The 26218-nt window shown below is 39.6% G+C and overlaps 2 protein-coding genes and 1 long non-coding RNA gene across 4 annotated transcripts in view; 2 read left to right on the forward strand and 1 right to left on the reverse strand.

The window, feature by feature from the left end:
- On the forward strand, positions 1-8851 carry ikzf4 (IKAROS family zinc finger 4). The gene is made up of 8 exons (XM_059332724.1): positions 1-1641; positions 3968-4022; positions 4114-4221; positions 4320-4622; positions 4733-4900; positions 5608-5760; positions 5860-5991; positions 6084-8851. The coding sequence occupies exons 2-8, from the start codon at positions 3983-3985 to the stop codon at positions 6896-6898; spliced, it is 1719 nt and encodes a 572-aa protein (XP_059188707.1). The 5' UTR covers positions 1-1641; positions 3968-3982; the 3' UTR covers positions 6899-8851.
- LOC131971331 (uncharacterized) lies at positions 6826-13919 on the reverse strand. Of its 2 annotated transcripts, none has more exons than XR_009394367.1 (4): positions 13716-13919; positions 13163-13588; positions 12121-12205; positions 6826-6994 (listed from the first exon to the last, which is right to left on the reverse strand). It is a non-coding gene; the product is annotated as an uncharacterized LOC131971331 (long non-coding RNA). The 2 variants fall into 2 exon arrangements; XR_009394368.1 differs by having other exon boundaries at positions 13676-13919.
- Positions 13548-26218, forward strand: part of wnt10b (wingless-type MMTV integration site family, member 10b) — a 25437-nt gene continuing 12766 nt past the window's right edge. The window contains exons 1-4 of the mRNA XM_059332726.1: positions 13548-13927; positions 17460-17576; positions 18688-18745; positions 21842-21944. Coding sequence (XP_059188709.1) covers positions 21871-21944 — 74 coding nt within the window. The 5' untranslated portion in view covers positions 13548-13927; positions 17460-17576; positions 18688-18745; positions 21842-21870. The remainder of the gene's footprint in view (positions 13928-17459; positions 17577-18687; positions 18746-21841; positions 21945-26218) is intronic.

Raw genomic sequence — 26218 nt, forward strand, 5'->3', positions numbered from 1 at the left:
TTGATACTTTAATCAGAATCAGAAAAACTTTATTGATCCCCGGGGGGTAACTGCTTTGTTACAGTTGCTGCTGTATAAGAAATTGAAATGAGTAGGTCTGCAAATAAAATAATATATAAATAGGCGTGCTACACTAAACACACAACAATATAAAATAAAGAGGCATGTACAAATAGAATATGTATATGTAACAACAGTGTGATAAATTGAATTATTGCACATGATTAATAATATCTAAGTACATTTGATGCTGGTACTTTTGTACTTTTACTTATGTTTTGAATGCAGGACTTGCAGTGAAGTAATCCTGCAGTGTGGTAATGAATTTATTTTTCTATTGAGCGGAACAAAAAAAACATTGTGGATGTTGACATGGAAAGGAGAGAGAGAGAGAGAGAGCTTGTCTGTGTGTCAGCTGATTGTGCCCCATGCTATTTTTACACAGATAAAAGATAAAGATCCTCCTTCTGTGTCCTGTGTGGCTGATTCAATGGGTTGACCATCACTGACCATTTACAGTCTGCTACAGCTGCACACAGCGTTTCTACTTGCAGCTGTCTGGTTGGTTACTTGGCAGAGTTGGTCTCAACCAGCAGTTTGCTGCCACCCTGTGGTGCTACAGATGCAACATCACCATAAACTATTTCATTATTTTACTTGTTTAAATGTGAGCTTTTTTTGCGATTAAGAGCTAAACTAACACCACCAAGCCCATTTTTATTTTCATTTTACAGCATTAAAATAATTACTGCATGGTGTAATAACCATGTATTAAAAAGGTATATTAACAGACGCCAGAGAGAGAGAGAGAGAGAGAGAGAGAGATTGTAAAAATTACCCGCCTACTTAATTTTCCAGCATTTCCGGAAGAGGCCTAGATAAAAAAACTGTCTGAATTTCCAATGAATCATTTGACTAAATGCAGCATGCTTACTGGCTCATCTTGCAGCCAGCATTCTCCAAACAAACATTAATCCACAGCAGCATCTAACAACCTCCTGGTTTTGAGCCTATAAGTTATTGTTATGGCTTATATTTTGTTAATTTTTTTGCCACCTGTACCCCGAAGATTGACATGCATCGATGCATTCGACAATCCCCGAATCAGGAGCTCTGTTGTACAATTATTCGGTCTGTATCCCAGCATGGGCCCGGAAGTTGTTCGGGATTCCCAGGTAAAAAAAAAAAAAAAAAAAAAAAAAAAATCCCGGAGATGCTGTCGTCGCCTGGGAAAACAAACAGCTATCCAGACAATTAAAAAAGGAAAACACCGATCGGTCGCCAGGTAAGGAGGAGGCTTGTGGACTGCACCGCGGCGCTTGGTAAGACCATCCGTCGGTTTTATTCTGGAAGTGTGTGCATGTTTTTGAGGAGTTGGTGGGGTGAATGCCATTTGTCGTGTGGTCGGGTGCCATAGCAACGGCTCATGAGAAACATTGTGCAGCCAGTTTTGACGTGCTCGATGTTGGAGGACAGCTGCGTTCATGCGGACAATTTGCAATGTGGCAACTCCTGCAACAAATTGCCGTTGCGTCTCGCCGCTGTCTCGACCGTCCATGAGCATGATTGGTGCCATAATGGACTCGAATCCCAACGAGCTGCTAAAACAAGTGGCCACGCATACACAGAGCAGCAGCATGGGTAGTTATTTGAATTTTTTTTACTGCACAGTCGGCACGGAAAGCATTGTCAAGGCAAAGGGTCGGCGCTGGTGTGCGTCCCCCCTTTCCTTTTTTTTTTTTTTTTTTTTTAATCGCCGTGCCCTGGTGTGACTGGCGCGTCTCCCGGCTGCCTCAGCGCCTGTTGCTCCCCATGCACGGCCAATGCCAGGATATTAATTTTCCTTGCGATGGGTTGTCTCCGCCTCCCCCCGCCCTCGCTCCACAGTCTCCTATGTCCATTGTTTTTGTCATCCATTTGAGCAAAAGGTGCAGCACTGTACATCTGGGTGTTTTTGTCTCTCTCCCAACATGAAATCACCTTAACTCTGGTCACATAACATCAACATGCTCTCTGTCTGGAAATTGATGTAGTCTCCATATTAGAGCCAGACAGATGTATCGGTTGACAGATATTTATGGCCAATATTTAGTATGGGTGTATCTGATATGTGCCTTCATGAAAACTTTTTTTTACACAGTATATAATTTAGAAAACGTTGCGTGACGTGATTTAGAAATGGTGTTAGTTATCAATTAATTTATTTTTAATAGTAATGATGTTTATTTAGCTATTTATTTTTATTCCTATTTATTTTTTATTTCTCAGTTATAATTTATGTAGTTTTCTGACAATGAAATACATAGTTTGTATACTTATAATAATGTATAACAATGTTAGATGTTTTTTAATAAAGTTTTATGTTTGAGGAAGTAGCTATCGGCGGATAACGTGTCAACTGATATATCTGTCGGGTTTTAATAGTTTTGTCTCAGTCCTAATGTGAAATTATATAGAGCATCACCCTCTCTCTGGTTAATGCTCTCTGTTCGGAAATCTTGTAACTCTAAAAAATTGGTGCAGTCTCCATATCTCTTTGCACTTTGTGGTCCTGTGTGGAGGAGCTGCACTATGTTACCTACAGTAAAGTAATAGCTTATTACACATATACAGAAGGGGTGGACAAAATAACAGGAATATTTAACAACAAATCATATAAACTTAAACTCAACAAAATTGAATTTGATTGGTGAAGCCATTAACATATATATCATTATCCATGTATATTGTAAGAAAACAATAAAAATATCAATAGATATTGAGACTATTTTTTTTAATTTGAATAAAAATCTAAAAATATATGCCCTCATTTAGTAAATGTTTCACCTTAGTATAAAAATGGTATATAATATTGATATTTTTCCAGGTGTTTTATTTATTCATTTTAAACTTTATTGCAGGAGTTAACAGACATTTACATGTATAGGTACTGGAATGTAAGTAAGTACATTTACTCAAGCATTATACTTAAGTACAATTTTGAGGCGCTTGACTTGACCCATTATCTGCTTTGACTCCACTACATCTCAGAGGGATATATTTCATATTTCAAGTTTTTATTCTACTACATTTATTTGAGAACTTTAGTTACTTGTTACTTTACAGACAAAAATATTATATATAGATTTTAGCTTTAAAATCAACAAATAAAGAATGATGCATTATGGATAAAGACTGTTGATCCCTCTGTGAAATTCACAAGTTACATGGCAGTATATATATAGTAAAAAAAAACAGAAATATTAAAATGTAATAATTACACATTAGTAATATAATATGATATACATGATTCTGAAATTAAATGTGCCATTTTACATAATGTGAACTTTTACTTTTGGTACTTTAAGTATATTTTGTTGGCAGTAATTTTGGACTTTTTTGAATGCATACTCTTGTAACAGTATTTCTTCCCTGTGCTATTCCTACTTTTACTTAAGTAAATACAGGAGTACTACTTCCACCACCGCTGGTATTTTTGTCGTCTTTTTGTGCTGCTCTAATGTTAAATTTCCATCCTGGGATCCAAAGTTTGATGTCAATACAATAGAATAACAAATTTTGTGAAGATTACGTCAATACTGTTAGGTGTTCCAGTTACTTTGTCCACCCCCAGTAGTTTATACTCCTCCTCCAACTCTCTTGGCCATTAGGATTCTATAAATGTGAAGCCTCTCATCTTCATTTGCTGGCCACAGTGCCGAAGAATCTACATGATACAGAAACAGCAGGGCAGTACCCAAGTTTACTAGATTAGTTTATTACAGTGAACTTATTATAAGTGACTTGGCAGTGAAAGTACAAAGCTATCTCTTTCCTTGTCTTATTCTTGTTAATACAAACAGCTGGTAAGTGTATTTCATATGTTAGCATCAAATGTATTTTATGCTATTTTCATGTGACTAAGATTTGGAAGAAATGATCATTAGGATTTGGGATAAGTAACTGTTTTTAAATCATATTTCTGTAGGCATCTGGTGAGAGAATGAATGCTGATGACTGCAATGGACGCTCATATGCACAAGGTAAGATTATATATATAAAGGAGGAACTATTGTACTTTTGTGTGTACAGTCTAATGTTTACTTAAATAACATGGGCATATTTGTGTTTCAGGTAATGGAGGAGAGTCATCAACGGAACAGGATTTTTATGGCGGGTTACAGGCCCCTTCAGCGAGATCTCCAAACAGTCAGCAGTCCTCGCCGCACCGCTCCCTCAGCGGTCAGTTATACGCCCTTTGTTTCTCATTGCGGCCACAATGAATTCTTCATTAACATTACGTAAGTAAATGTGTTTTCCCTCACCCTCTCTCCACACAGCAAACTCCATCAAGGTTGAGTTGTGCAGCGATGATGAGTCACCAGGTGCTCCACGGCCAGAGAACAGAGAGGCTGTGAGGGACGATAGCAGAAGGGGTGACAGTGGGGACCCTATGGAAGAAGGGAGCGCAGAGTACGCTGGGGCGGGAAGAGACAGAGGCAGCATTTACAATGAGATGGCAAGTCCAAATTCTGCTTCTCCAGGACCTATCCGGCTACCCAACGGGAAGCTCCAGTGTGAGGTGTGCGGTATGATCTGCATTGGACCCAACGTGTTGATGGTGCACAAGCGTAGCCACACAGGTGAGAAGAAGCCAGAAATACATTTTATGAGAGAAATATTACCCCAAATGTCATTAAAAAAAGGCAATACTTTAGATGATTTACCTCTAAAGCCCTCCATGTGCTCCCAGGCGAGAGGCCATTCCAGTGTAACCAGTGTGGCGCTTCCTTCACTCAGAAGGGGAATTTGTTGCGCCACATCAAGCTGCACTCAGGAGAGAAGCCTTTCAAATGTCCCGTCTGCAATTACGCTTGTCGCCGGAGAGATGCCCTGGCTGGACATCTACGCACACATGCAGGTAAATCAATGAGCTTTCTAAGCAATTTCACAGTATCAAACACATCAAACATAAATGCAACTATTCAGCTCTTGAATGTGATGTTCCATAACAACATTATTCCTTATTGCGATGAGGTATAATGTATGAAACAGTAAGCGGTAGAAGTGGGGAAGGGAATCATTAGAACGGCCCCCCTGCTGTGAAGCTTAGAGGAAACAGGTCTTCATCAGAATCTACTGTAAAAAAAAAAGTATGACATTTAACATTTTGTCAAAACAGGAAATCCTGTGGCGCCTGTTCAATTGTAACACACATTTAACAGGTGTTGACACACAGTGGTGGTACAGTAGATAGTAGATGGTGGATCTCCTCAGGTCTCAGGTTCATTTTCGAAGAAAAGATTCTTGTAAACTGGATTTCAGCGAAATGACGTCAGTCTCTCCGGCGGCTTATTAAGAGGAAACGTTGTGGTGAAGGGTTGAGCTAGGTTTTTTGTCGTCATTGACGAGTTATACAACAATTTCGGGAATTGCCATTCAAAGGGGAAATCCATTCTCGCAAACATAGCCAATAATAAGCTGTTCTTCAAAAAAAATCCCCTCCCACAAACATACTAATAAACAACACGACTATAGTAGATTATAAAACATTTCTCTGTGAATTACATTTCATCATATCCATCATCTTGTTCTATCTTGTTCACAATTTTTTTCTCTGATCCGCAGCTTCTTCTCCAACGGTGGGAAAACCTTTCAAGTGCAGCTACTGTAGCCGCAGTTACAAGCAACAGAGTACACTGGAGGAGCATCTAGAGCGCTGCCATAGTTATCTGAAGAGTCTGGACCACCAGACAGCAGTCAATGCACAGACAGCACCGGGTAATACATCACACAAACATGAAAGTCATTCATTTTAATAAGACGATAACCTTAAAGGTTTGTTGGTATATTGATGACAAAGGGGCTCTCTGTTTGCAGGTGAAGAGTCAGTAAATATGGAGACAATTACTAAACCTGTGCTCCAGCCATCCAGTGAAAAAATCCAGCTTGTGGATAGACTGGCAATTAGCATAACCAAGCGCAAGAGGTCAATGCCACAGAAGTTTTTGGGTGAGTTTATTTGAAAAAGACAAACCATGTTATTCCTGTTTAGTGAGAGTGTAGATGTATAACCTTTATTACTGGTTATTTACTTTTCATAGGTGAAAAGCACATGCACCTTGACCTACCTGAAGCACCTTACGAATTGTCCTCTGGCTCTGAGAAGGAAGGGGACCTCATGAGCTCTCAGCCTGCTGGGGACTCCGCTGGGTTGGCTGAAATCCAACGCAGCAGGGGCAAAGGAGAGAACCACGAGCCTCCTGCACTGTCTCAGCTCCACCCTGCCTTCCTGTCGGAGCTACACACGGTTATGGGCTCCATCAGCAGCAACGCGACTCCTCAGGGCTCCCGAGCCCACAGTGGAGGTGGGCTGGCGACAGTGTCTCTCGGCCTGGCCGGGCGGGAGGCAGGTGAAGGTCGTGACGACCAGCGCTCAGCCCACAGCCACACCACCTCTCCCAACGGCTGCCCCGACTCTACAGACACAGAGAGCACAGCAGAAGAGCAGAGCACAAGGGCTACAGCCCCGACAAGTACCTCCAACAACCACCACCTCCACTACCAAACCCCAGCACTGCCCCGCAGCCATCCCACTTCCAACCCCAGGCAGGCCAAAGACTTGGACCCCGAGTGGGAGAGAGCGTGTCCTGTCCCCCCCACCATAACAAAGAGGAGCCCCATCTCACCCCTTTCTTCCAGGGAGATTGTGCAGGTGTTAGACACGGACGGCCGGCCCGTGCGCTCCTTCCACTGCCGGCACTGTCGCATCCTCTTCCTGGACCATGTCATGTTCACCATCCACATGGGCTGCCACGGCTTCCGCCAACCTTTCGAGTGCAACATCTGTGGCCACCGCAGCCAGGACCGCTACGAGTTCTCGTCTCACATCAGCCGCGGAGAGCATCAGGTGGGCTGAGGAGAGTCGACAGTGGTCGGATCAGGAGGGGCAACTGCTGCCCTCTAAAGTTGTAGGCTCCTGTTTGTTCTGCACCAGATCAGTTGCTTTAAATCCCTAGTGGAAGTAAAAAGGAGTTGTGGTTTTATCAAGAGAATATTTATTAAACTAAAGTAGATGCGAGTGAAAAATCTTTTCGCCGCAACATTTAAAGTAAAGTGGAGGCAAATTACATTCTAAGATTGATTGCACTCCCATATCAAATCATCTGGCAAAACTACTGGTTTTGCTTCAAAAGTGCCTTCTTTTGGGGATTTCCTCTTAACTAAAAAAAAAGAAAAAAAAGAAAAAAAAAAAGAGGGGAACTGGTGCTCAAAAATCTTGACTAGCCATCTTTTACTAAATGATTTAGTTAGCACTTTGAGAGGTCATGTGCACAGGAAGGTAAAGAAAGCATGGCATGTACATTTTAAGAATTCTATTTGGTATGCTTAGTATGCACTAAGAGCTTTGTTTTTGTGGTCGAGGACAGGACTTTGTATCGTGTGTCAGGTAAAGCTTAATATGCACTGAGAGCTTTGTACCTCTGGATTTGGGAGGAGCTTTTGTCACAGACGAAGCACAGAAATAGATTGCCTTAACTCCTACAGTGGTAGGAATACATTGTTTACAGCATGTGTGAAGTCACCTCAGAAGAGAGAGAGTATTTGCAGCTGCATAGTGAGACTGTGCAGGACAAAGTGAAATCATGAGGGAAATGAACTTGAAAAAAAACATTCAAGGCCTTCAGGGCTCGGATGTAAAATGTTTGGATTTTAAAGTGAGCCTTAGGATACTGGTGCAGAGCAGACCACGAGCCATGTAGTGTACAGTGAGAGCCTGACTGAGACGGCCCGGGATGCTATACCTATACAGGATTGCACTTTTAGGTTCCCTGCTTATATATGAACATCTTTGCTGAAGCACTTGATGGCTTTACAATTTTCTTTTTCTGTGATTGTTCTACTGCACTGAAAAATTGCATAATACTCACAATAATTGATCATCTAATTTGCAACAGCAGTGTATTTTTAAACGGAGCCGGCCTTCTACAGAATCCCACAGCGCTGCACTAGTTCTGCGGTCTACACTCAAGTTTGCTGCATTTGTGTGACTGACAATTAAATATCAGTTCGACTAAATTGTTTTTGTGGTTTTGCATTCAGCAGGGTGGCTGAGCTTTTGAACAATTTGCATAATGTAAGTGAATTAACAAATTAATTATTTAAAAATTAATTGACAAATCAGTTTGGATCTGTTCAGTTATAACTTGTGGTTATCTATTTAGTGTTGTTTGTTTTAGCCTTGGTGTATTTAATCAGCTATATTCCAAATCTTATCCAGCATATTCCTCAAGTCCATGAAATGTTACCTCCTGCTTCTTTATAGCACCCAAATACCTTATTGCTACAGTATGGTGAGTTATCTGATAATGTTAATATTGGGAACAAGAATGAGACCAAACTCAGTATTCTTACTTGTTATTGTGGGTTTGCTGCTTCATAGTTTAACTTAATTTCCTTCGATCGCAGGCAAAAATATACTTGAAACTGTTTGAGAAAAAAAGTAATATAAAAATGCACTTGGTTTGATAAAGTAGAGACATGTGTGTGAATGGAATATAGCATGTGTGCTTGTCATTTTCTGCTTTTCCCTGAATTGTGAATTATTTTTGAAATGTGAAGTAATTTCAAGAAGTGAAAATGAGGCATGGGTTTCTGTCTCCTTGTGTGGACTTTTCAATGTTTTAACGATATTTTGTGAATGATGTAACATGACAAAACACTTTACCTCAAAGTTAAAGATGTACAACTGCCTCATTATTTCAACAAGTCATGTTGCTTTCCAAGATGTTCTTGCAGTTACAAATGCGTGCCCCTTCGATATTCTCAAAACTTTTTACTGTCAATAAAGTTGAGTTTATTGTAAAAGTGATTTTCTCTTGTTCGACTGATGGCATCCACATATTTGTGCTTATTTTTCACTTGAAATACATTCACAGTTTCTCATTCGGTTTCTCACTTTCTCCTATGTGACAATACAAAAAGCAAGCAGACAAAATATTTAGGAGATGTTTAAGTATATATTCAGCAAAAAGAATATTTTAAAATCCACATCATATAGGCTTTGCAGGCTAGGGTTGCTCGATTTTGTCATTATCCTTATTATACTGGTCAATATTATGATCACAATATTATTTAACAAGATATCAATTGACTTTTGAAACATGCATTTATTTAACTTTGAAAAAATCGGACCCCGGAAAAACATTTAAAATAAATAAATAAATAAATGGGAAATAAATACTATTTAAATATACATGGAGTTAAGTTATTAAACAAATGTTAAAAAACAAATATTAATAGGATCAACTGTGTTATAATGTTAGTGCACCTTAACAACCTACTGAAAACTACTACACATATACTAAATACAGAAAAATTGTAAATAAAAATAAATCTGACAAAAAAAGAAAGGATCAAACATGTGGACCTGAAGACTAAAAATAATGACAACAGTTGGAAACAATATTCCAGTGTTACTTAGTGGCATTTAACAAAAAGTGAATGCATAATTCCATCAATGTGCTGACGCATAAAGCGTTTAAGAAAGAAACCTCTGTGTTTAGTATTTTGGAAACTGTAATGAAAACCAAATCATTTTCCTCATTTAATTTGATTTTAAAGTTCTTAAGTGTCACAGAAAATACATTGTATTTTGTACGTATTAATTATTGCTTTAGTTTCTGGTAACTTTGCAGGTTTAGATAATAAATATAAAATTAACTGATAAATTATGATAAATTATTGTGGGTCAAGCTTCCCAGATATACAAAAATAGCAAATAAAACCAGCTCTACTTTACCAGCTGCAACGTTAAAGTGGTGAACACATTACTCATCAATAATTTGAATCCAGAATATTATACATATATATATTACTGAAATGGCCCATTCTGCATCATGACTTCTTTTACTTTATGTAGTTATGTATATTTCGATGGTTATACGTTCGTACCGCACTACACTTTTATTACTCTTTACTCTTTTTCTTTATTAAATTTACAAATAGAAAACAGAAATAAATAGAAAACTGTAGCTTCGTTAAAAAAAGGAAAAATGCTTTTAAAATTAAGAACTTTATGCTAGGAAAACAGTCATATATTGTGTATTAGTGATATGTCGTAAGTTGGGTAAAACATGCAAAAACAAACAACAGCATGCCTTCTGAAAGCTTCCTGTTGAATACAGGTATTCTTTGTAAATTCACAACTAAAACTCATGTTATTTACACAGGAATTGCAAGCTGATTATTTCCTCAGAATTGTAAAAGCTGCACATACCACAAGTGCGCACGTTCCTCAAGTTGTGCCAAATCCTCAAACTAGCTTTAATGATTAAAATGCTCTATACTGTGTACATTGATTTTTTCACAGTCGACTTCTTTCACCCTGTGAGAATGTAAACAGCCAGACTGAAGTATGGTAAGCCCCAACAGAAGCGGTGAATTGGGTGCGGACCTTGATGTGATATTTTTTAGATGGTTGCTCTAAGAAGTGGTTTTGAACTTCACATGCAGTTAAAGGTTAGAAAATTGTCTATCAAGGGACTTGCCTCCATCAGAGAGGTGATGGGTGCGTTTAAGGTCACACAGGTCTGCACTTTGAAAAGTGTTTTCAAAGTAAGGAAGAATATTCTGCATGGACATATTTGTCTTTTACATGTTCTGATTCTTGAATGTTGTCACTCACTGTATGGGCGGATTTATTTATGTACCCTTTGAACTGCATCTGGAATTTCTATGTGGGGGCAAAATAGATTTTCCACTGCAGGGGAAAAAAGGGGTCAAAACTTACCTAAAACCAGACAAAACAAACGTCTGTCACATATAGGCCAAAATGTCACGTGTATTTAAAGCAGTCTTTGTTTTGCCCTGTTCTTTTTTAAAACTTCACCTATTTCAAAGGTGTTTTTCGGGGAAAATTCACCGCTTATTGCTGAGGTCTCAACATTCTATATATGTCACAAAAATATTAAATACTTTTTTAGATTTATTACAGTGACATTTTATATATGTTCATACAGTTTTGTTTTTCCTTTTTTAAAAATAAATATAGTGGAATAAAAAGTACAATATGTGCCTCCATAATGAGTAGAAGTATAGAGTACTATAAATTGGATATACTCAAGTGAAGTACAAGTACCTTGAAACTGTGCTTAAGTACAGTACAGTTAAGTAAATGTACTTAGTTACATTTCACTGCTGACATTTTCCCTCTTCTCTATTATTTATAAACAAATCAATCAATGAATTGATGAATTCAAAATAAATTATTAAATTATTAAAAATAAATTATTATTATTATTATTATTATTATTATTATTTATTTTTTACACCAACCAATAGCATAAAACGAACAAAAGGAAAAATACTTTACTTTTTGTAATGTATGTATATTGTAACTTGAGTAAGATTTCAAATGCAAAAGATTTTAATTGTAACAGGTTTTTTTTATAAATAAGACCACTAATATAATTATAAATTTAAATATATACATATAATCTAAATTTAAATATATACATATATATCGTGTGTGCATGTTTGTGTATGTGTACTTACAGATGTGTATGTGGGGGAGGGAGGGGTGGGTTTTGTCATTTTTATTGTTTGTTTTTTCTTATTTTTTGTAAAGCACTTTGTGTTGCATTTTTATGTATGAAAAGCGCTATATAAATAAAGTTTGATTTGATTTGATTTGATAAATGCATAAACATATACATGTATATATACACTCAATAAATTATATTAGAGAAATAATTGTTGGTTGTAGTCCTGCATTAGAGTTTAAGCTGACTGTCCTTTGAACAAGTGGTCGTTTAAAAATCTTAAAACCCACGCTATGCTTGGAAAAAGTTAGTAACAGTGTAAAAACTTTATGTGATGATTTGTAGGTATGCAGTATGGCCAATTTATCTCTTAACTTCAGACAGCTAAGAAGGTTTTTTTTTTTATCTTAATGTCCGATCAGTATACAGATTCAGACAGAGCCAGCTGCAGCATGTTTCTGTGTCATCCAATGTGACTGTGTGACATCAAGCGTCGTTTTGAGGTGATGCTCGACAACCAACACAAGACATGATGAGTATAATTTTACTTTATTTTCAAAGGTGGTCAGTCGTCTATCTTCCACTTAGGCTTACTCACACAGTTAACTGGCCGTAGAGATGTCCCACATGGTGGCAGCATACACCATGACATGGTTCTCTCTGTTTTTGGTCTGTAAGTTCTTCTGCAAAACAGGAACATGAACAAATGAAGGAGTATCTTGTCACGATGTATGACCAAACATAAGCTAAAAATTTGTACAATACATACAGCTCCACACTGTCTCTGTGTAATATGGGAAAATATATTGACAAAATATATGAAATTACACATTTTACAGGCATTGTTGCAAAGAAAAACGCAATTTAAGTGCAGGTACAGATGGAGTAAAGATGTCTCTGTTCAGATAATATTGCAAACCACTCTATACTGCACACTTGTGGTCAAATGACAGAAAAGCAAGCCCACAGAGTCTTCAACTAGTTTATACAGATGCTGAGATTATAACTGAACATACCTATGTGAAATGTTTGTAGCTGCAGGAGTCAAAAATTTCCAAAATGAAAAGTCATGTATATAGTTTATTGACTCTGCAGCTGCCTCTTTATGAGTTGTCTCTTTGTAAGACACTGACTTAATGTTTTGTCAAATCATGATTTATTATTGTTAATTTATATGCAATTCATAGACTGTTATAATTGTTATAATTAATCTAATCCAGGGTGGCTTCTGGCATTTCAGCCCTGAATGTTTTGCCAAAACCCCTGAATGTTTTCTTGAAAGAAATTGCCAAAAGTAAACATTTTATCATAGACAGAAACTGTAAAAACATTAACATTAGTGTCTGATTTTCAACTTTCAACAGTCCTTGAACAGATTGTGTGGTACTTCTGTCAGAAAACAAAACAAAATAGAATCTAAAAATTGTGATATTTCAACAAAATCACTTTACTGTACATTAAAAAAACAGAAACCATTTGCACTACAGGATGGGATGACCTGCCATGTTTCTCCCAAACAACATACAGATTTTAGGCATTCTATAATCTTAAATGCTTCTAGCAAATTCATTTTGCCTTCTTCTGAATATTATCCTTAGTTTCTTTTGTTCAGACATGGGAAAGTAGGAGATGTTTTTTACCTGACATGTTTCGACTGACAACTTCAGTCTTCTTCAGTGGTGTCAGCTGATCGCTGTGACGTGTCTTTTGTGGAGTTCCTCATGGGGCGTGGTCAACCTGACAACTGGCAGGTTTGTCAGGTTGACCACTAGAGATCAGAAGATGGGGGAATACAACAATAAACCGGGATGAAGGAACACACATGCTCTCACACACCTGGGACGCTCTGCTGCTAGGTTTAGGCTTAGCCCCAGTGTTTACAACATCTATCTCTTCCCCTGTTGTCGACCATGAAACAAGTCAATTTTGGTTTTAAATTGAGCTAGAAGCTACTTATTATTTTTATTTTTTTCCCTCTTCTTCATTTTCTTCTTTTTGGCGGTTGGCAAACAGGAAACAGGAAACTCGTGAGTGAGGATAATATCCGGCCAATCAAGTATTTGTGACTGTAAAAAAAACAGTAAACTAATCAGTAATGAGATTGAATATGAACAGGATTACCCCAACAGACAGTTTGTGTTAATTAACGTTACCTGTTGAAATTAAGAATCGAGTTAAAGTCGTTAACGTTACCTGCTAACTTTAGTTTTATTGAAGCTAACGTTAGGTTACCTGGCAACAAGTAGAAATTGAGCTGAGTCTGTTCGGGTAACCGTTACTTTACTGCTCTCAACCTCTCATTATAACGGCGGTTAATTTCATTGTATTGTCAAATATTTCTATTAATCCATTATGTACAGTGGACATTTTGTTTATGGCTATTAGGACTTTACCTAAAGATAACGGTAGGACACTCAGTCAGCTAGCTGAGCTAACTAATAATTACTAACTATTAGTTCAGCCGTATTTTAATTATGCACGTGGCTCATGGTATAATGGCGTCACAAAGAATTTGAAGCATAGGCTACAGACCTCACAAAACAAGTTAACCCTCCTGTCGTCCTTCCGGGTCAAATTGACCCAATCTGTTTTGACTATTCCTTCTTTCCTCCCTCCTCCTGCCTTCCTCTCTTCTTTCCTCCTTCCTTCCTTCTTTCCTTCCTCCTCTATCCTCCTTCCTTCTTTCCTTCCCTCGCCCTCCTTTCTTTCTTCCCTTCTTTTCCTCCCTCCTTCCCTTCTTTTCTTTCCTCCTTCCGCTATCTACTTTACTTTCTCTCTTCTTTCCTTCCTCCTGATTTCCTCTCCTTTCCTCCTTCCTTCCTTCTTTCATCCCTCCCACTTCCATTCCTTCCTCTATCCTCCTTCCTTCTTCCCTTTCCTTCCCTCCTTCCTTCCTTTCTTTCTTTCTTTCCTCCTTCCTTTCTGCCCTCTTTCCTTCCTTCCTCCCACCTTTCTGCCCTCTTTCCTTCCTGCCTCCCTCCTTTTCTCCCTCCTTCCTTCTTTCTTTCTTTCCTTCCTCCTTCCTTCCTTTCTGCCCTCTTTCCTTCCTGCCTCCCTCCTTTTCTCCCCCCTTCTTTATTTTTTCCTTCCTTTCTTCTCCTCCTCCCCTTTCTTTCCTCCATCCTCCTTCCTTTCTCTCTCCTTTCCATTCTTTCTCCTTTTCCTCCTCTCTTCTTTCCTTCCTCTATCCTTCTTTCTTTCCTTCCTTCCTTCTTTCCTCCATCCTTTTTTACTTCCCTTTGCATCCTCCCTCTTCTTCCTTCCTTGACCGGAGGACAACAGGAGGGTTAATCAGACTTGTTTTGGACCTCCCCATGAGAACCTACCTTGAATCATCCCACTTTGATAAGGTGGGATGGTTGAAGGTGGAGGATCGTGTATCTCAGATGCAGTTATGTATGGTGCATAGGTGTGTTTATGGGGAGCTACCCAATTATTAAAAAAAATATATTTAAATAGAGTAAATGAAGTTCACCGCTATTCCACTCGGGGACGCATAACCGATTTTGTACCACCTAGAGCAGCGGTTCCCAAACTTTTTTAGCCGCGCACCCCCTTCTATGTCCCAAACAGGTTGACGCACCCCCAATCCCCCACACCTTAAAAAAACACAAAATGCAATAAGCTTTTTTTATCGCCATATTAAAGGCGGCATGTTTAGTCATGCTCAAATGACCAGAACACACATATAATTAGATAATCACCATCACAACAATGAGCTCTCCTATTTGAATTAATCTGAAACACAGTTTCAATATAATGCAACAAAGTTATGCGCAAGCTTCCACTTTTAAGAGCAAAGAGGATGATGTAAGGCTCAGGATCAGAGGCAGAAAGCAGATCAGTTGGGGGAAAAAAGTTTATAATATTTTGAGCCACATTGAACAAAAAAATGCAGCAATTTTAAATGAGCGTGGAGCTAACAAACACAACCCCGTCATCATAACACAGGTTGGAAAAATGGAAGACGCTTTATTTTGAGATGAAGTGCATTTTGAATAGCCTGCATTTATTAATTAATTACTATTACAGTTTTTGATTTTACATTTTACAAAGGAAATGTTTATTTACACTTCTTTATTGTGTGGGGGAAAAAATGTCATTGTGATATTATCAGATCGCCATTACATTTTTCATCTCGCACACCCCCTAGCAGCAGCTGGTGCGGGTGCATGCACCACACTTTGGGAATCCCTGACCTAGAGTTAAGACGAACATGGGTAAAGAGTCCTTTCTTTATGTTGGAATGTTGGTCAAGCATAAGCAGTTTTAAACAAAACTTTAAAAAATGGTCTATACACCAGTCTTAGACTGTTGGCAGTTAATATTTGTCATTATATTTGTTAATATTTGTCATTTGTCGTATATTTGAAACTGTAATTTATGTTTTTATGTGGCGTATGAATGAATGATACATGTCTGATGTATGTATGATATGCTGCTACTTGACCCTGTCTCCTGCCCTATTGGGACCACAATGGAAATAAGCCTTAGGGCTTTATTGTGTCATACCTGACTATTTTTATTTATTTATATAACGTATGGCACAGGTTGCTGTTTCATATTTTTTATTTCAAGAATGGTCAAATAAAATTAATCAATCAATCAACTCAGTATTGCTGCCTCAACTGTAGGCTAACTGTCAGCTAAAGCCGTAGGCATTTGTCTTCCTATGCAGCTTGCGTTCGCCTCATTCTGTGTCAACTAAAGTCACAGGTGTTACATTTTCACTGTACATACCCAAGAAGTTTGTTTTGTGTGAATTTAAAGCTTGTAATTCGACACTTGCACCACCAGATGGCAGCCGTTAATAATCCCTGCTCCTTGCCTTGACTTGTTAGGGAGAAAAGTGTGTTTGTGACCTCAGTGCTCCCTAAAGGCAAGACAGATTTATTTGTATAGCACCCTTTATACATAAGGTCATTCAAAGTTCTTTACAGAGGCATACAAATACATGAAAAATACAACAGACACTGAAAGCATTAGTTGTTGTATTAAAATCAGAATTAAAATATAAGATTAGGACAGTAAATGTGTACTTAGAAGATGGTGAAAAAACAATTGAAACAAGCAATTAAAATTATTTAAAATTATGTCTATTGCATTTATAAGAAAGCTGAAGTAAACTGTAATGTTTTCAGCCCTCCTTTAAATGAGCCAACAGTTTCCACTTTCCACAGACCCCAGGTATTCAGGGAGCTTGTTCCACAGGTGAGGAACAGAGAAACTAAATGCAGCTTCACCTTGTTTGGTTTTGATCCTGGGAACACTGACTAAACCTGTCCCATATGACCTAAGGGGCCTGGATGCTTCATAACGAAAGATTTTACAGGGTTATAGATCTATTCTTGACACATGGGACGCCAGTGCAGTGATTTAAGGACAGTTGTGATATGATCTTTGTTTCCAGTGTTAGTGACAACACTGGCAGCACCTGTGTAAATTCAAGCTCCATGTTTCCTCACACTCCACATGAAGGATAATTTTGAGACAATTGTGATTTAGGAAACTTAAATGTAGAATGAGAGCATGCAATTATTAGCACTGCTTTTCTAAAGCAGGTCCAGAGTTTGGGTTAAAATCCCAGCAAGGTTAACTGAAGTGTGTTTGTGTGGAGTACTCTTTCAAGTCTTTATTTTACAGCCTAATATCACAAAATTCCAATCACAATATAGGCAATCAAAATGACAAATATTGTACAGAGAATGTAAACAACATGAAGAAAGTGGATGTGGGAGAATGGCAAACAGCTTCCAGGTGTCACCAAACAGATATAACTTGAACCACATGCTCTCCTCTCCACCATTAAACCTGAAAAGGAGAGGACAGGCTACACAAACACACTAGAACCATCTTATAAACAGAAAAGGTCAAAAGCACAGGTTGAATTTCCCCAGGGGGATAAACAGTCTCCTATCCTTATTATTCCTTCTCCAGGGGAGCATGCCAGATTCTGTACAAGCTTGCAGATGAAGATGGAGAAGAAGGGTCTGAGGGGACAGAAGTCCAATATGAACAAGGATGGAGACCCAGACCTCTGAAATGCAAACACAGGTGAGTACTTGCACACTATGATACCAGGACTACTGTACAAACAAAACTTGACCTACATCTGCCCCAGACTCCACAGCTCTTCACAAGCCAACTCATTCATCTATCTACCAAAAACATTTATCAAACTTAAATCCAACTAACTTGTTTATATCCCACAGGATTTTCTAAGGAAATCTTCTGGCTGTAAGATAAATGTGTAGCTGGTAGCCAATCAAAATCTGAACAATTATTCTATCATGCTAACACACCCATTTGTCTTTTAGATGATCCAGCAGCCAGAAAAAGTTTATGACTAGCAGCCAAGCAAAACAAAGATCTTTCCCAACATGCTCTCAGTTCAGAGAAGCTGCTCACTGCAGCTTTACACTGACTGAGCTACAATATGCACGTGATATTAATTAATGCATTTATTGTGCCATTTCAATTGTACAAAGAATGTGTTTATTTTTCAGCAGCTGGGTGTCAACCAAGGACACATTTAGGTGAACTTGGAGTGCAATTAATCTCTCAGTAGTCTCCTCTGCAAGGTGGTTTTGAGGGTTCATCACCTTTCAGCATTTGTTGATAGTTGTAGCACCTCAAATTATGACATTTACAGAGCAATTTTCCGTATTTAACCTTTCACTTTGTACACTGCCCATGTCAACAACATGCAGCACTTAATGTCACTAAAATAAAACAGATTTGTGCATAAAATCACACCACTTGTGGCTCCCGCAGTGTAGCTCACCCAGTTCATGTATTACACTCACACAATATTAATTTAGGGTCCAGAAGGAACGTTTTAGGGTGCAAAATGTACTGAAAGGCTGCTGGCACAGTTTGTAGGACAGCTCTGGCTCTGGAAGCGATTAGCCCTCAAAGCTTGGGTGAGTATATTGCAGAGAGACAGGGGCGGGTGGGAGCAGTATTGTGTGTGTGTAAGTGTGAGTGGGACATAGAGAAATAAGTTGTGTGTGTTTTGAGAGAGAGAGGGAGATTGGGGCGGTTCTGTTATGCAAGCAGTTCTCAGTATGCATGTAGATTGGAAGATGTGTGGCTCCTGTGGTTGGCTGTCCCCTGTGTCACTGCCTTTAAAAAACAGTTGCCAAGAGAAATGTCTTCTTTACAGGCTTTGGCTGCCAGATGCTTGGGATAATGGATAGGACTGCAGAAAGAAAGATGGAGAGGTGTGTGCAGCCAGCCACACAGACATGCAAGTGATCATGCGCACATATTAGCGCACAGACACACATGCACGTTTGCACACTTTGTGGGCAGGGATCACCATAATGCTGAAGTGAGGCATGAATAATTCATCTTCAAGTTACTGTTGTACAACTGGCACATACACACACAGTGACACACAGGGGAAGCATTTGGCCTAAGTCATGTCACACTAAGTCGCCATGAATGAGCATATGGTTTTGGCTTGCTTGCAGATTCCAGAGGTGCCACAATTTGTGTATGTGTGTGGGACGAGTTAGGAGGGAATAGTTGTGTGTGTCTGTGCAGCTGTGAACCAACACATGGGGCGCCAGTGTGTGAATGCAATACTGTGTCTGTGAGCGGGATAGCCAGTGACACAGGAATGTGTCATAGTTCCTGCAAGCCACTCAGCTCCTAAACTGCAGCAAATAAACATTCCTCTACTGCTGTGTCAGTGCTGAGCCCTCGCCCACTGTCGCTGTAAAACACAGCTTGTAATTAAAACCAAAAACTGAACGTTTCTCCTTTTGTTTCCAACAGTATGACTAGATTAGAGATAATGGCCACATGCCTTCACTGATTTCTCAGTATTGTTTATTGAGTAAAAGATGGCATGTTGCGGTCCAGATGATATCAAGGTGGGCCAACTGATAATAAATCTGCCAGGATCATCTTTATTGGTTAAGTGCAGATACAGTGATTCTGACTTGCTGTGGTTAGTCATATTTCACTGTGTGCTGCAGCGTACTACTGCCATGCCAGAAAAAGAAAAAGGGATCAGTATCATGTTATAACGTGAAGAGTTTATTGTTAAAACAAGATGTTCTTCACATTATAAGAAGATATTTTCACATCATTATGACATATAAACTTATCACGATAAAACAAGAAATGTTTCTTGTCTAGAACAATATGCTGTTTTACCTTGTTCTCACTTGAAACCTTTCTTGTTATAACATAAAAGGGTTCACATTGTATAACATTACTATTTCCTCCATATTGTTGTATTGATATAACATGAAGCTGGTGTTTGAATGAGGAAGCAGTGTGCGTAAAATGGATAAATTGAGGGATGTTTACACAATTTAATTTCGTTCTACGTCATGCTTGGGTTGACACATGCTGGGATTCTGCTGTTACTGAGAACTACTCTGTCTCACCGGATGTAGACTGTTGCTTGAGCCTGCCATTGGTCATGTCTCTATTGCGGTATTTTCTTCCTCTTCCACTATCTCTGCTATCTATTATGTAGCGGCACTGATGCATCTGCTGCCCAGATGATTGTATTTCTCGAAACAAATCACAAATTTACCTATTGGGGAATGATAAAAAATGGAGGCAGAATTTTCTCCAGCTACACAGTGCTGTGGAGTTAGGTCTGGCTATGTGAGACCCTTGAGGGTGATGGATGATATAGTTTACGTATGTTTACACTTAGAAGGATGTGATCTGAACCTCACAAATCAAAAGTAAGAAATAATTAAGTACAGAAATGCCCATAAGTCCAACAAAAACACTCACAAACACACTTTATACGGCCATGGTGATACCTGTTCATTGCTAAAGGCCAAGGGCAAGTTCACAACCACAATACATATCACAGGGAGTCCACTTCCATTAGAGACCAGCCTATCTTGTTCTAACTTGAATGTTGGATTGTTGTAAGTGTTTTAACATGAAACTCTTCACTAAATAACAAGATAAATAATGTATTGTTATAACAAAAGATTCAATTATCTTATTTTAAGGCAAGTAACATACAAAAACGTCATACATTTTGGGACACATTTGGATGCAGACAAGTGTTAACATTCAATATAGCCAGACACATATTGCTGTAATTTATCACTGAGTGGTCTGTTTGATTTGAATGAATGCAGGCTTTATCCCTGCTGACAGGTGAAATGATGCGCAGGCTTACGTTATGTCACATAGATAGCACCACAGTTTGTGCTCATATTTCACGAACTGAAACGTTGCCTTGCTGTACCAGTACATTGTCAGATGTCTGTAAACAAATTCTACTGTTGGTTGTCCTTGCCCAGTGTCTTTCCCTGTCATTACAGCTCTGTTTACAGGAGGACCAACAGTGTTTTCTAGCATATGATCTCCCCCAGAATATACAGTGGTTTAAAGTCGCACTCTGACGCACATTTTTCCACCCAAAACGCTTAATCCCTGTGGAACCGATTTTGACATGTCACTTTATCTGTTTGTTGTCTCTTGTCTGGTGTTGCCAGGTTAACCATTCACAGATGTGTGATTGGGGAGTTTAACCTTTTCTTGTTGGATAACGACTGCCTATGCATTCCAATTTGGGTCAAATGGTATTTAAAGCTGACCATTCAATGTTTGCAATAGACTGAAGACCACTTTTAGGTATTTAGTTAGAGGTGATGTTTCACAGTAAAGAGGTGTTTATCTCAGCAGTCTTGAGGTTTAGAAAAGTATTTAATATTAACAAAGAATGGGCCAACAGAGAAGAAGGCTATCAAGCCAAGACAACCAAGAGGTCATGCTGTGTATGTGCAGAGGGATTGGGGTGTTGATAACTCACAATATATCATCACCCCATGCTTGTTCCCCTGCGTGTGTATTCACTACATCTGAATCCACATGTGAGCATTGTTGGCATAACACAAACGCACACACGCACAAACACCGCAAAGTTATATCCCTCCCACCTTAACTGCAGGGCTCGCTCCCCCTCTCGCTCCACAGGGGCACAGAGCCTGACCACAGACATCATACTGATTGCTCACCATGGTCGAGTGGTCTGTCCACGTTCCCACCCTGATTCACTATGTGCAGAAAACCCAACAACGGAAAACAGTGGTTTGAGAGTGTCTGGAGGTTTGTGGACGGCAGCGAGTGTCCGCTGTCTCTCTCCTAAATCTATCCTCCTCTCATCCCCTTCGACTGCCCTGCTGCATACCCCAGGAACATGGGAACAGTTGAGGGCAGACCCAAACTGATGTGTGTGTGGAATGTTTTGGACTTGAAGCCAGAGGATGAAAAAAAAACCAGAGAGGACACTTGAGATAAATGTAACCTTCCTTCTCTCCTGCGTGTGACAGGTTGTGGCAGGCCGGTAGATGATGAAGTGATGGAGATGTTAGGAGGCCTGGGCCATTGTGATGCTGGGTGGCTGTTACTCTGGAACTGCCATCTGCCGAAAAGGTCAGTTGCTAGGGGACGATTCTCCTGGACTGTGTCTGCCTCCCAGCTGCCATTTACACACCCACACACACATACACACAAACACTGGCTTGGGTATGCACACACACACACACACGTGCACACTCACGCTCTTTTCATTCTTTCCTAGAAATCGGAATTGAATTTGAGTAAATTTGACCCACTCTATTGACCGCTATTAATCCACTCTGCAGTTTTCTGTAACTTTAGGTGAGGTTTAGTTGATTATAATTCTTTATGTAATATGTGTGTGATGGGGCTGTAAATGCATCTCTTATTACATAATAGCCCTGTGGTCACTTAATGGCACCAAACAAATGCTTCTGATTATTACATGAGCGGTGTAAGGGTGTTCCCGTCATAACAATACCCTAATTAATTGGAGCTTGGCCCACAATCAGATGCTTGGATTACAATGAAATTCGAGGCAGCAAGGAAATCAAATCAGTATTGTGCGCCAGATCCAAGCCATGCCACATTGTCCATCACAACCACATTGAGCAGCCTATCATTCAGTGTGGTGACCCAAACCGAATTCTAAATTCCTTATCATACACCCTTCAAAGTAAAGCCAACTCCACCCAACGGGCAAACATTTTTCCACAATTTAGCAGGAATTTTAATATGAAGCTGCTGTGCCTTCATTATACTGTATCATCTTCACTGCATGTTCTGTGGTGATTGACCTGATTATTGAAAGGAGCACAGTGTGGATAAGTGAAGTTTTCTTTCTCAAGCTTAGCAATGGACGCTGTCTCACTCTCATGTCAAATGCACTACAAAATGGCTTGGTTTAAAACACAAACAAAGGCGTTTTAGTGCAGTTTCTAAAATTAACTCTGTCCATACCAACGCACCTGAAAACGCATATTATATAAGCATTCATGAAGACTGGGCATGCACTTGTTGGTGTAAACATGAAGCAGGCTCTACCATTGTTCCCTTACTGCTGTAAAATACTACAGAACAAGAACAGCAGAGGCCATAAGTAAGACCAAAAAACTGTGGCACTCCATGTCCGACTGACAGCATCAGTGCCCAATTCTTAACTTAATTCAACTGCACAACAGCTGCTAGTATAAATAATAAGGAGATGAAACGCATATTATTAATTTTCTATTTAGAATCAACCATTGTTAGTAAAGACTGATGTCATTTGTTTTCTTCTGAAAGAGAGTCACATGGTCGGAATAGGAATCAGGAAACCCATTCCGACAATAATATACTCTGTGTAGTTTTTAAACTAATACTGTGTCTGTAGCGTGAAAATCCAGGAGTTTGAAAATCAAGAATAGCCTAGGCAAGATGATGTAGCTTTAGTGTCAACGTACTTAACCCTGTATCCCCGTACTGGTGCTCCCAAAGGGTCTGATGAAGACAGCACCAGTTGATAAAATGGGGAAAAGATTTACTCCGAAAGGAAATTGATCATGTAGGAATTAGTAAGCCCGACGACCAGTGTATTTTTTCAGATGACAGTTTAGAAAGAGACAAAGTGAATTGAACTTACTAACAAGCTGCAACTGTATGTAAATGTGTCATTATCTTAACATTTTGTCAGTATGGTAACTGACACGTTTTTGTGCCATCTCTATTTCTCTTTTTTAATCCTCCTGTTACACTTTCCAGCTCTCCTTCCCTTTCTTCCCTGCTCACACCCTCACCTCCAGCCTACGCTTCTCCACCAGCCTTCCAGAGACAGTGACTTTTGTGTCGTGGAGCTGTTGTTTTTGTTTGTGCCCTTCTCACTGTGGCTGCCTGCTCGCCGCCTGGCAGCCCCGTGTGTCAAAGGTGGCTGCAGCAGAACAGACTGTGGGAACAGCCGGTTAGCCTCCCCTGGTCCCCTGCTCCCCAACCAGAGGGGCAGCCATCAATCCAGCACTCCCCCTGCCCCTGCACACACAAAATGCCCAACCAAACACACACTCACACAAAAAGCCTACAACGCTCACACCCTCTCCCAATAATCCTCGGAAGCAATTTCATCTCGACTCGGGTGGCGGCCCATTGTCGCCAGCCCCTTCAATCTTTCCTTATTAACTCTCGCTTTGTCCTGCATCCGAGCTTCTGGACTCATCTCTGCTACATTCCGATCGGTGCTGCTCCCAGCACTCCCAGGCAACCTCCATTCGCTAATCCCACTGCCTCCCCCACCAGCCGCCCCACCCCAAGGAACTCTTACTGCTTTTTTTTTTCCAACCTGCCGATCACCTACTCACAGAGTAAGGTAGGGGCATTAACTCCATGGGTTTTCTGAAGGCAGAGCGTGAAGGCGGGGTGGGTGAAGGAGGAGGCGTCCACAAAGTGACTCCAACCCAGACAATTAGAACAATGAGCAGGGCCTGTAGGGGGCTAACTCGCTGCGTCACGCCTGGACGGTGGGGTATTTTGTCAGTTTAATGAATTGTCCGTCAGGCCAGGGCCACATCGCAGGCTGCGCAGGGAGAGGCCAGCAGGGACCCAGACACTAAGTCGGTATTTATTACACTGCCTTTGTCACTAATTGAGCTAATTATCACTGACTCCTCAGCACTCCCACAGGCAGCAGCACCCCCTCCACTCACTCTCTCTAACAACTCTCCCACCTCACTCTCACGCCTGGGATTTGAACTCTGCCTTCCCTCTTCTTTTTTTAAATCTGTCTGCCACTTTCTCTTTCTTTTGTTTCTCTCTGTGTATCCATGATCACCTATTAATTCTCTCTCAAGTAAGGATTGTCTCATTTTCACTTTTGTGAGTTTTCTCTGGACTTTTTCTTCATATCATACTTATCAGATTACGTGTTTGCCCATTATCCAGTATAGCAAGACAGAATATTAGTGTTTTGGAGCAATCAGATGTGTTACCCTTTGATCAAGATACATTTTCAGTTTACACTCATATGAGCCCATAATTTGCAGTTTTTTGATTCAGTTGGATTCAGTTGGATTCAGTTGGATTCAGTTTACTTCGTAAACAGGACCTCTATGGTTCACCAGCTTTTCTCCCATGTGTCCAAAAGCATTTTCCAAACGATGTAAATATTGCTGTAATGCAATTTTGCTGCTTCCTGTGCAGGAAATTCTAAATTAAAAAGACAGTTTGCAGAATCAAACCATTAAATTATAGCCATTTGGATTAAATGTTTAGGAATAATTGGTCAACACTGAGCAGTTTTTGCTCTCTCTCTATACAAAGTGGGGATTTTAGAGCAGCAATAGTAGCTATTCTACTACTTCACTTGCTTTTATCACACTGTCTTGTTTTTAGCATGTTGTGTTGTTTTTAGCATGTTGTCTTGTTTTTAAAGATGTTTAAGATTTTAGACTTTGTAAGGTGACCTTGGGTGACATGAAAGGCGCCTATGAATTAAATGTATTATTATTATTATTATTATTAGTTTGTTGACATAATTCTAGAAACAATATGAAAAAAGTTGAGTACAATAGGCATTGTCATATATTTTTTGATGATATATATCGTCCTATGGCCCAACTCTAGTACTTGTTATTATGCATTTAAACTGTGTTGCTGTGTATTATGATGTCTTGATATATGATTTAATCACAGTATGATTCCATTAAAAGACAATAAATTATCAGATTGAATTTTGCCCAGCCCCAATGTCTTGATCTCTGCAGCCAAAGCAGCCCCTTGTGATCCCTCAATGTTTACCTGTAATATCAAGGCTATAGTTAAGAAATTTCTCACTCCTGTCCCTGCTCACCTTGTTTGCCCTTTCAGCTGCAACTTTGCTGCTCTATTGTTAGGACCTCTGTAGTTTTGGGTGTGTGTTGGTGGCCTAACTGTGCTCTATCTGGATGACCCAGGCTGCCCCTGTGCTGTGGTGGGCTATTAGGAGAAAGTGTGAAGCTTTCCAAACTCCCGTGGTTAGTCAGGTTGCCAGGGCTGGGGGAGAAATTTTCCTTTTTTTCATGCTATTTCTTTATTTCTTTCAGACATGGTGCTAATGAAGCAAAACATCCAATGCAGTAAAAGTCTATACTGTATGAAATAAGGTATGTGGCTGCATAATCTGGGGCCGTCTCTTGTGGCTGGGAGCACAGATGCGGGGATGTTTTGTGAGCTGGAGAAAGAGGCTGCTTTGGTGGTGGTAATAGGATTAGGCAAAGGACACCCAGGGACAGGCTTATATGTTCACTTGGTTGGTTGTCAAAACTATCTCAAACACAGAAACTACAACAGGCATAATAGCATCTTTTTACACATTCAGGAGTGCAGCTTAATTGAAAATATAGACTTTATTGTTCTATCAT

The sequence above is a fragment of the Centropristis striata genome, chromosome 5, assembly GCF_030273125.1.
Source record: "Centropristis striata isolate RG_2023a ecotype Rhode Island chromosome 5, C.striata_1.0, whole genome shotgun sequence".
Classification (NCBI taxonomy): Eukaryota; Metazoa; Chordata; class Actinopteri; order Perciformes; family Serranidae; genus Centropristis; species Centropristis striata.

Excerpts from the sequence above, each read along its gene's own strand:
- ikzf4 (XM_059332724.1), top strand. The coding sequence starts at position 3,983 with ATGAATGCTGATGACTGCAATGGACGCTCATATGCACAAG. Across the intron at positions 4,901-5,607 it reads ACATCTACGCACACATGCAG|CTTCTTCTCCAACGGTGGGA; the intron begins GTAAATCAATGA and ends TCTGATCCGCAG. Across the intron at positions 5,992-6,083 it reads AATGCCACAGAAGTTTTTGG|GTGAAAAGCACATGCACCTT; the intron begins GTGAGTTTATTT and ends TACTTTTCATAG.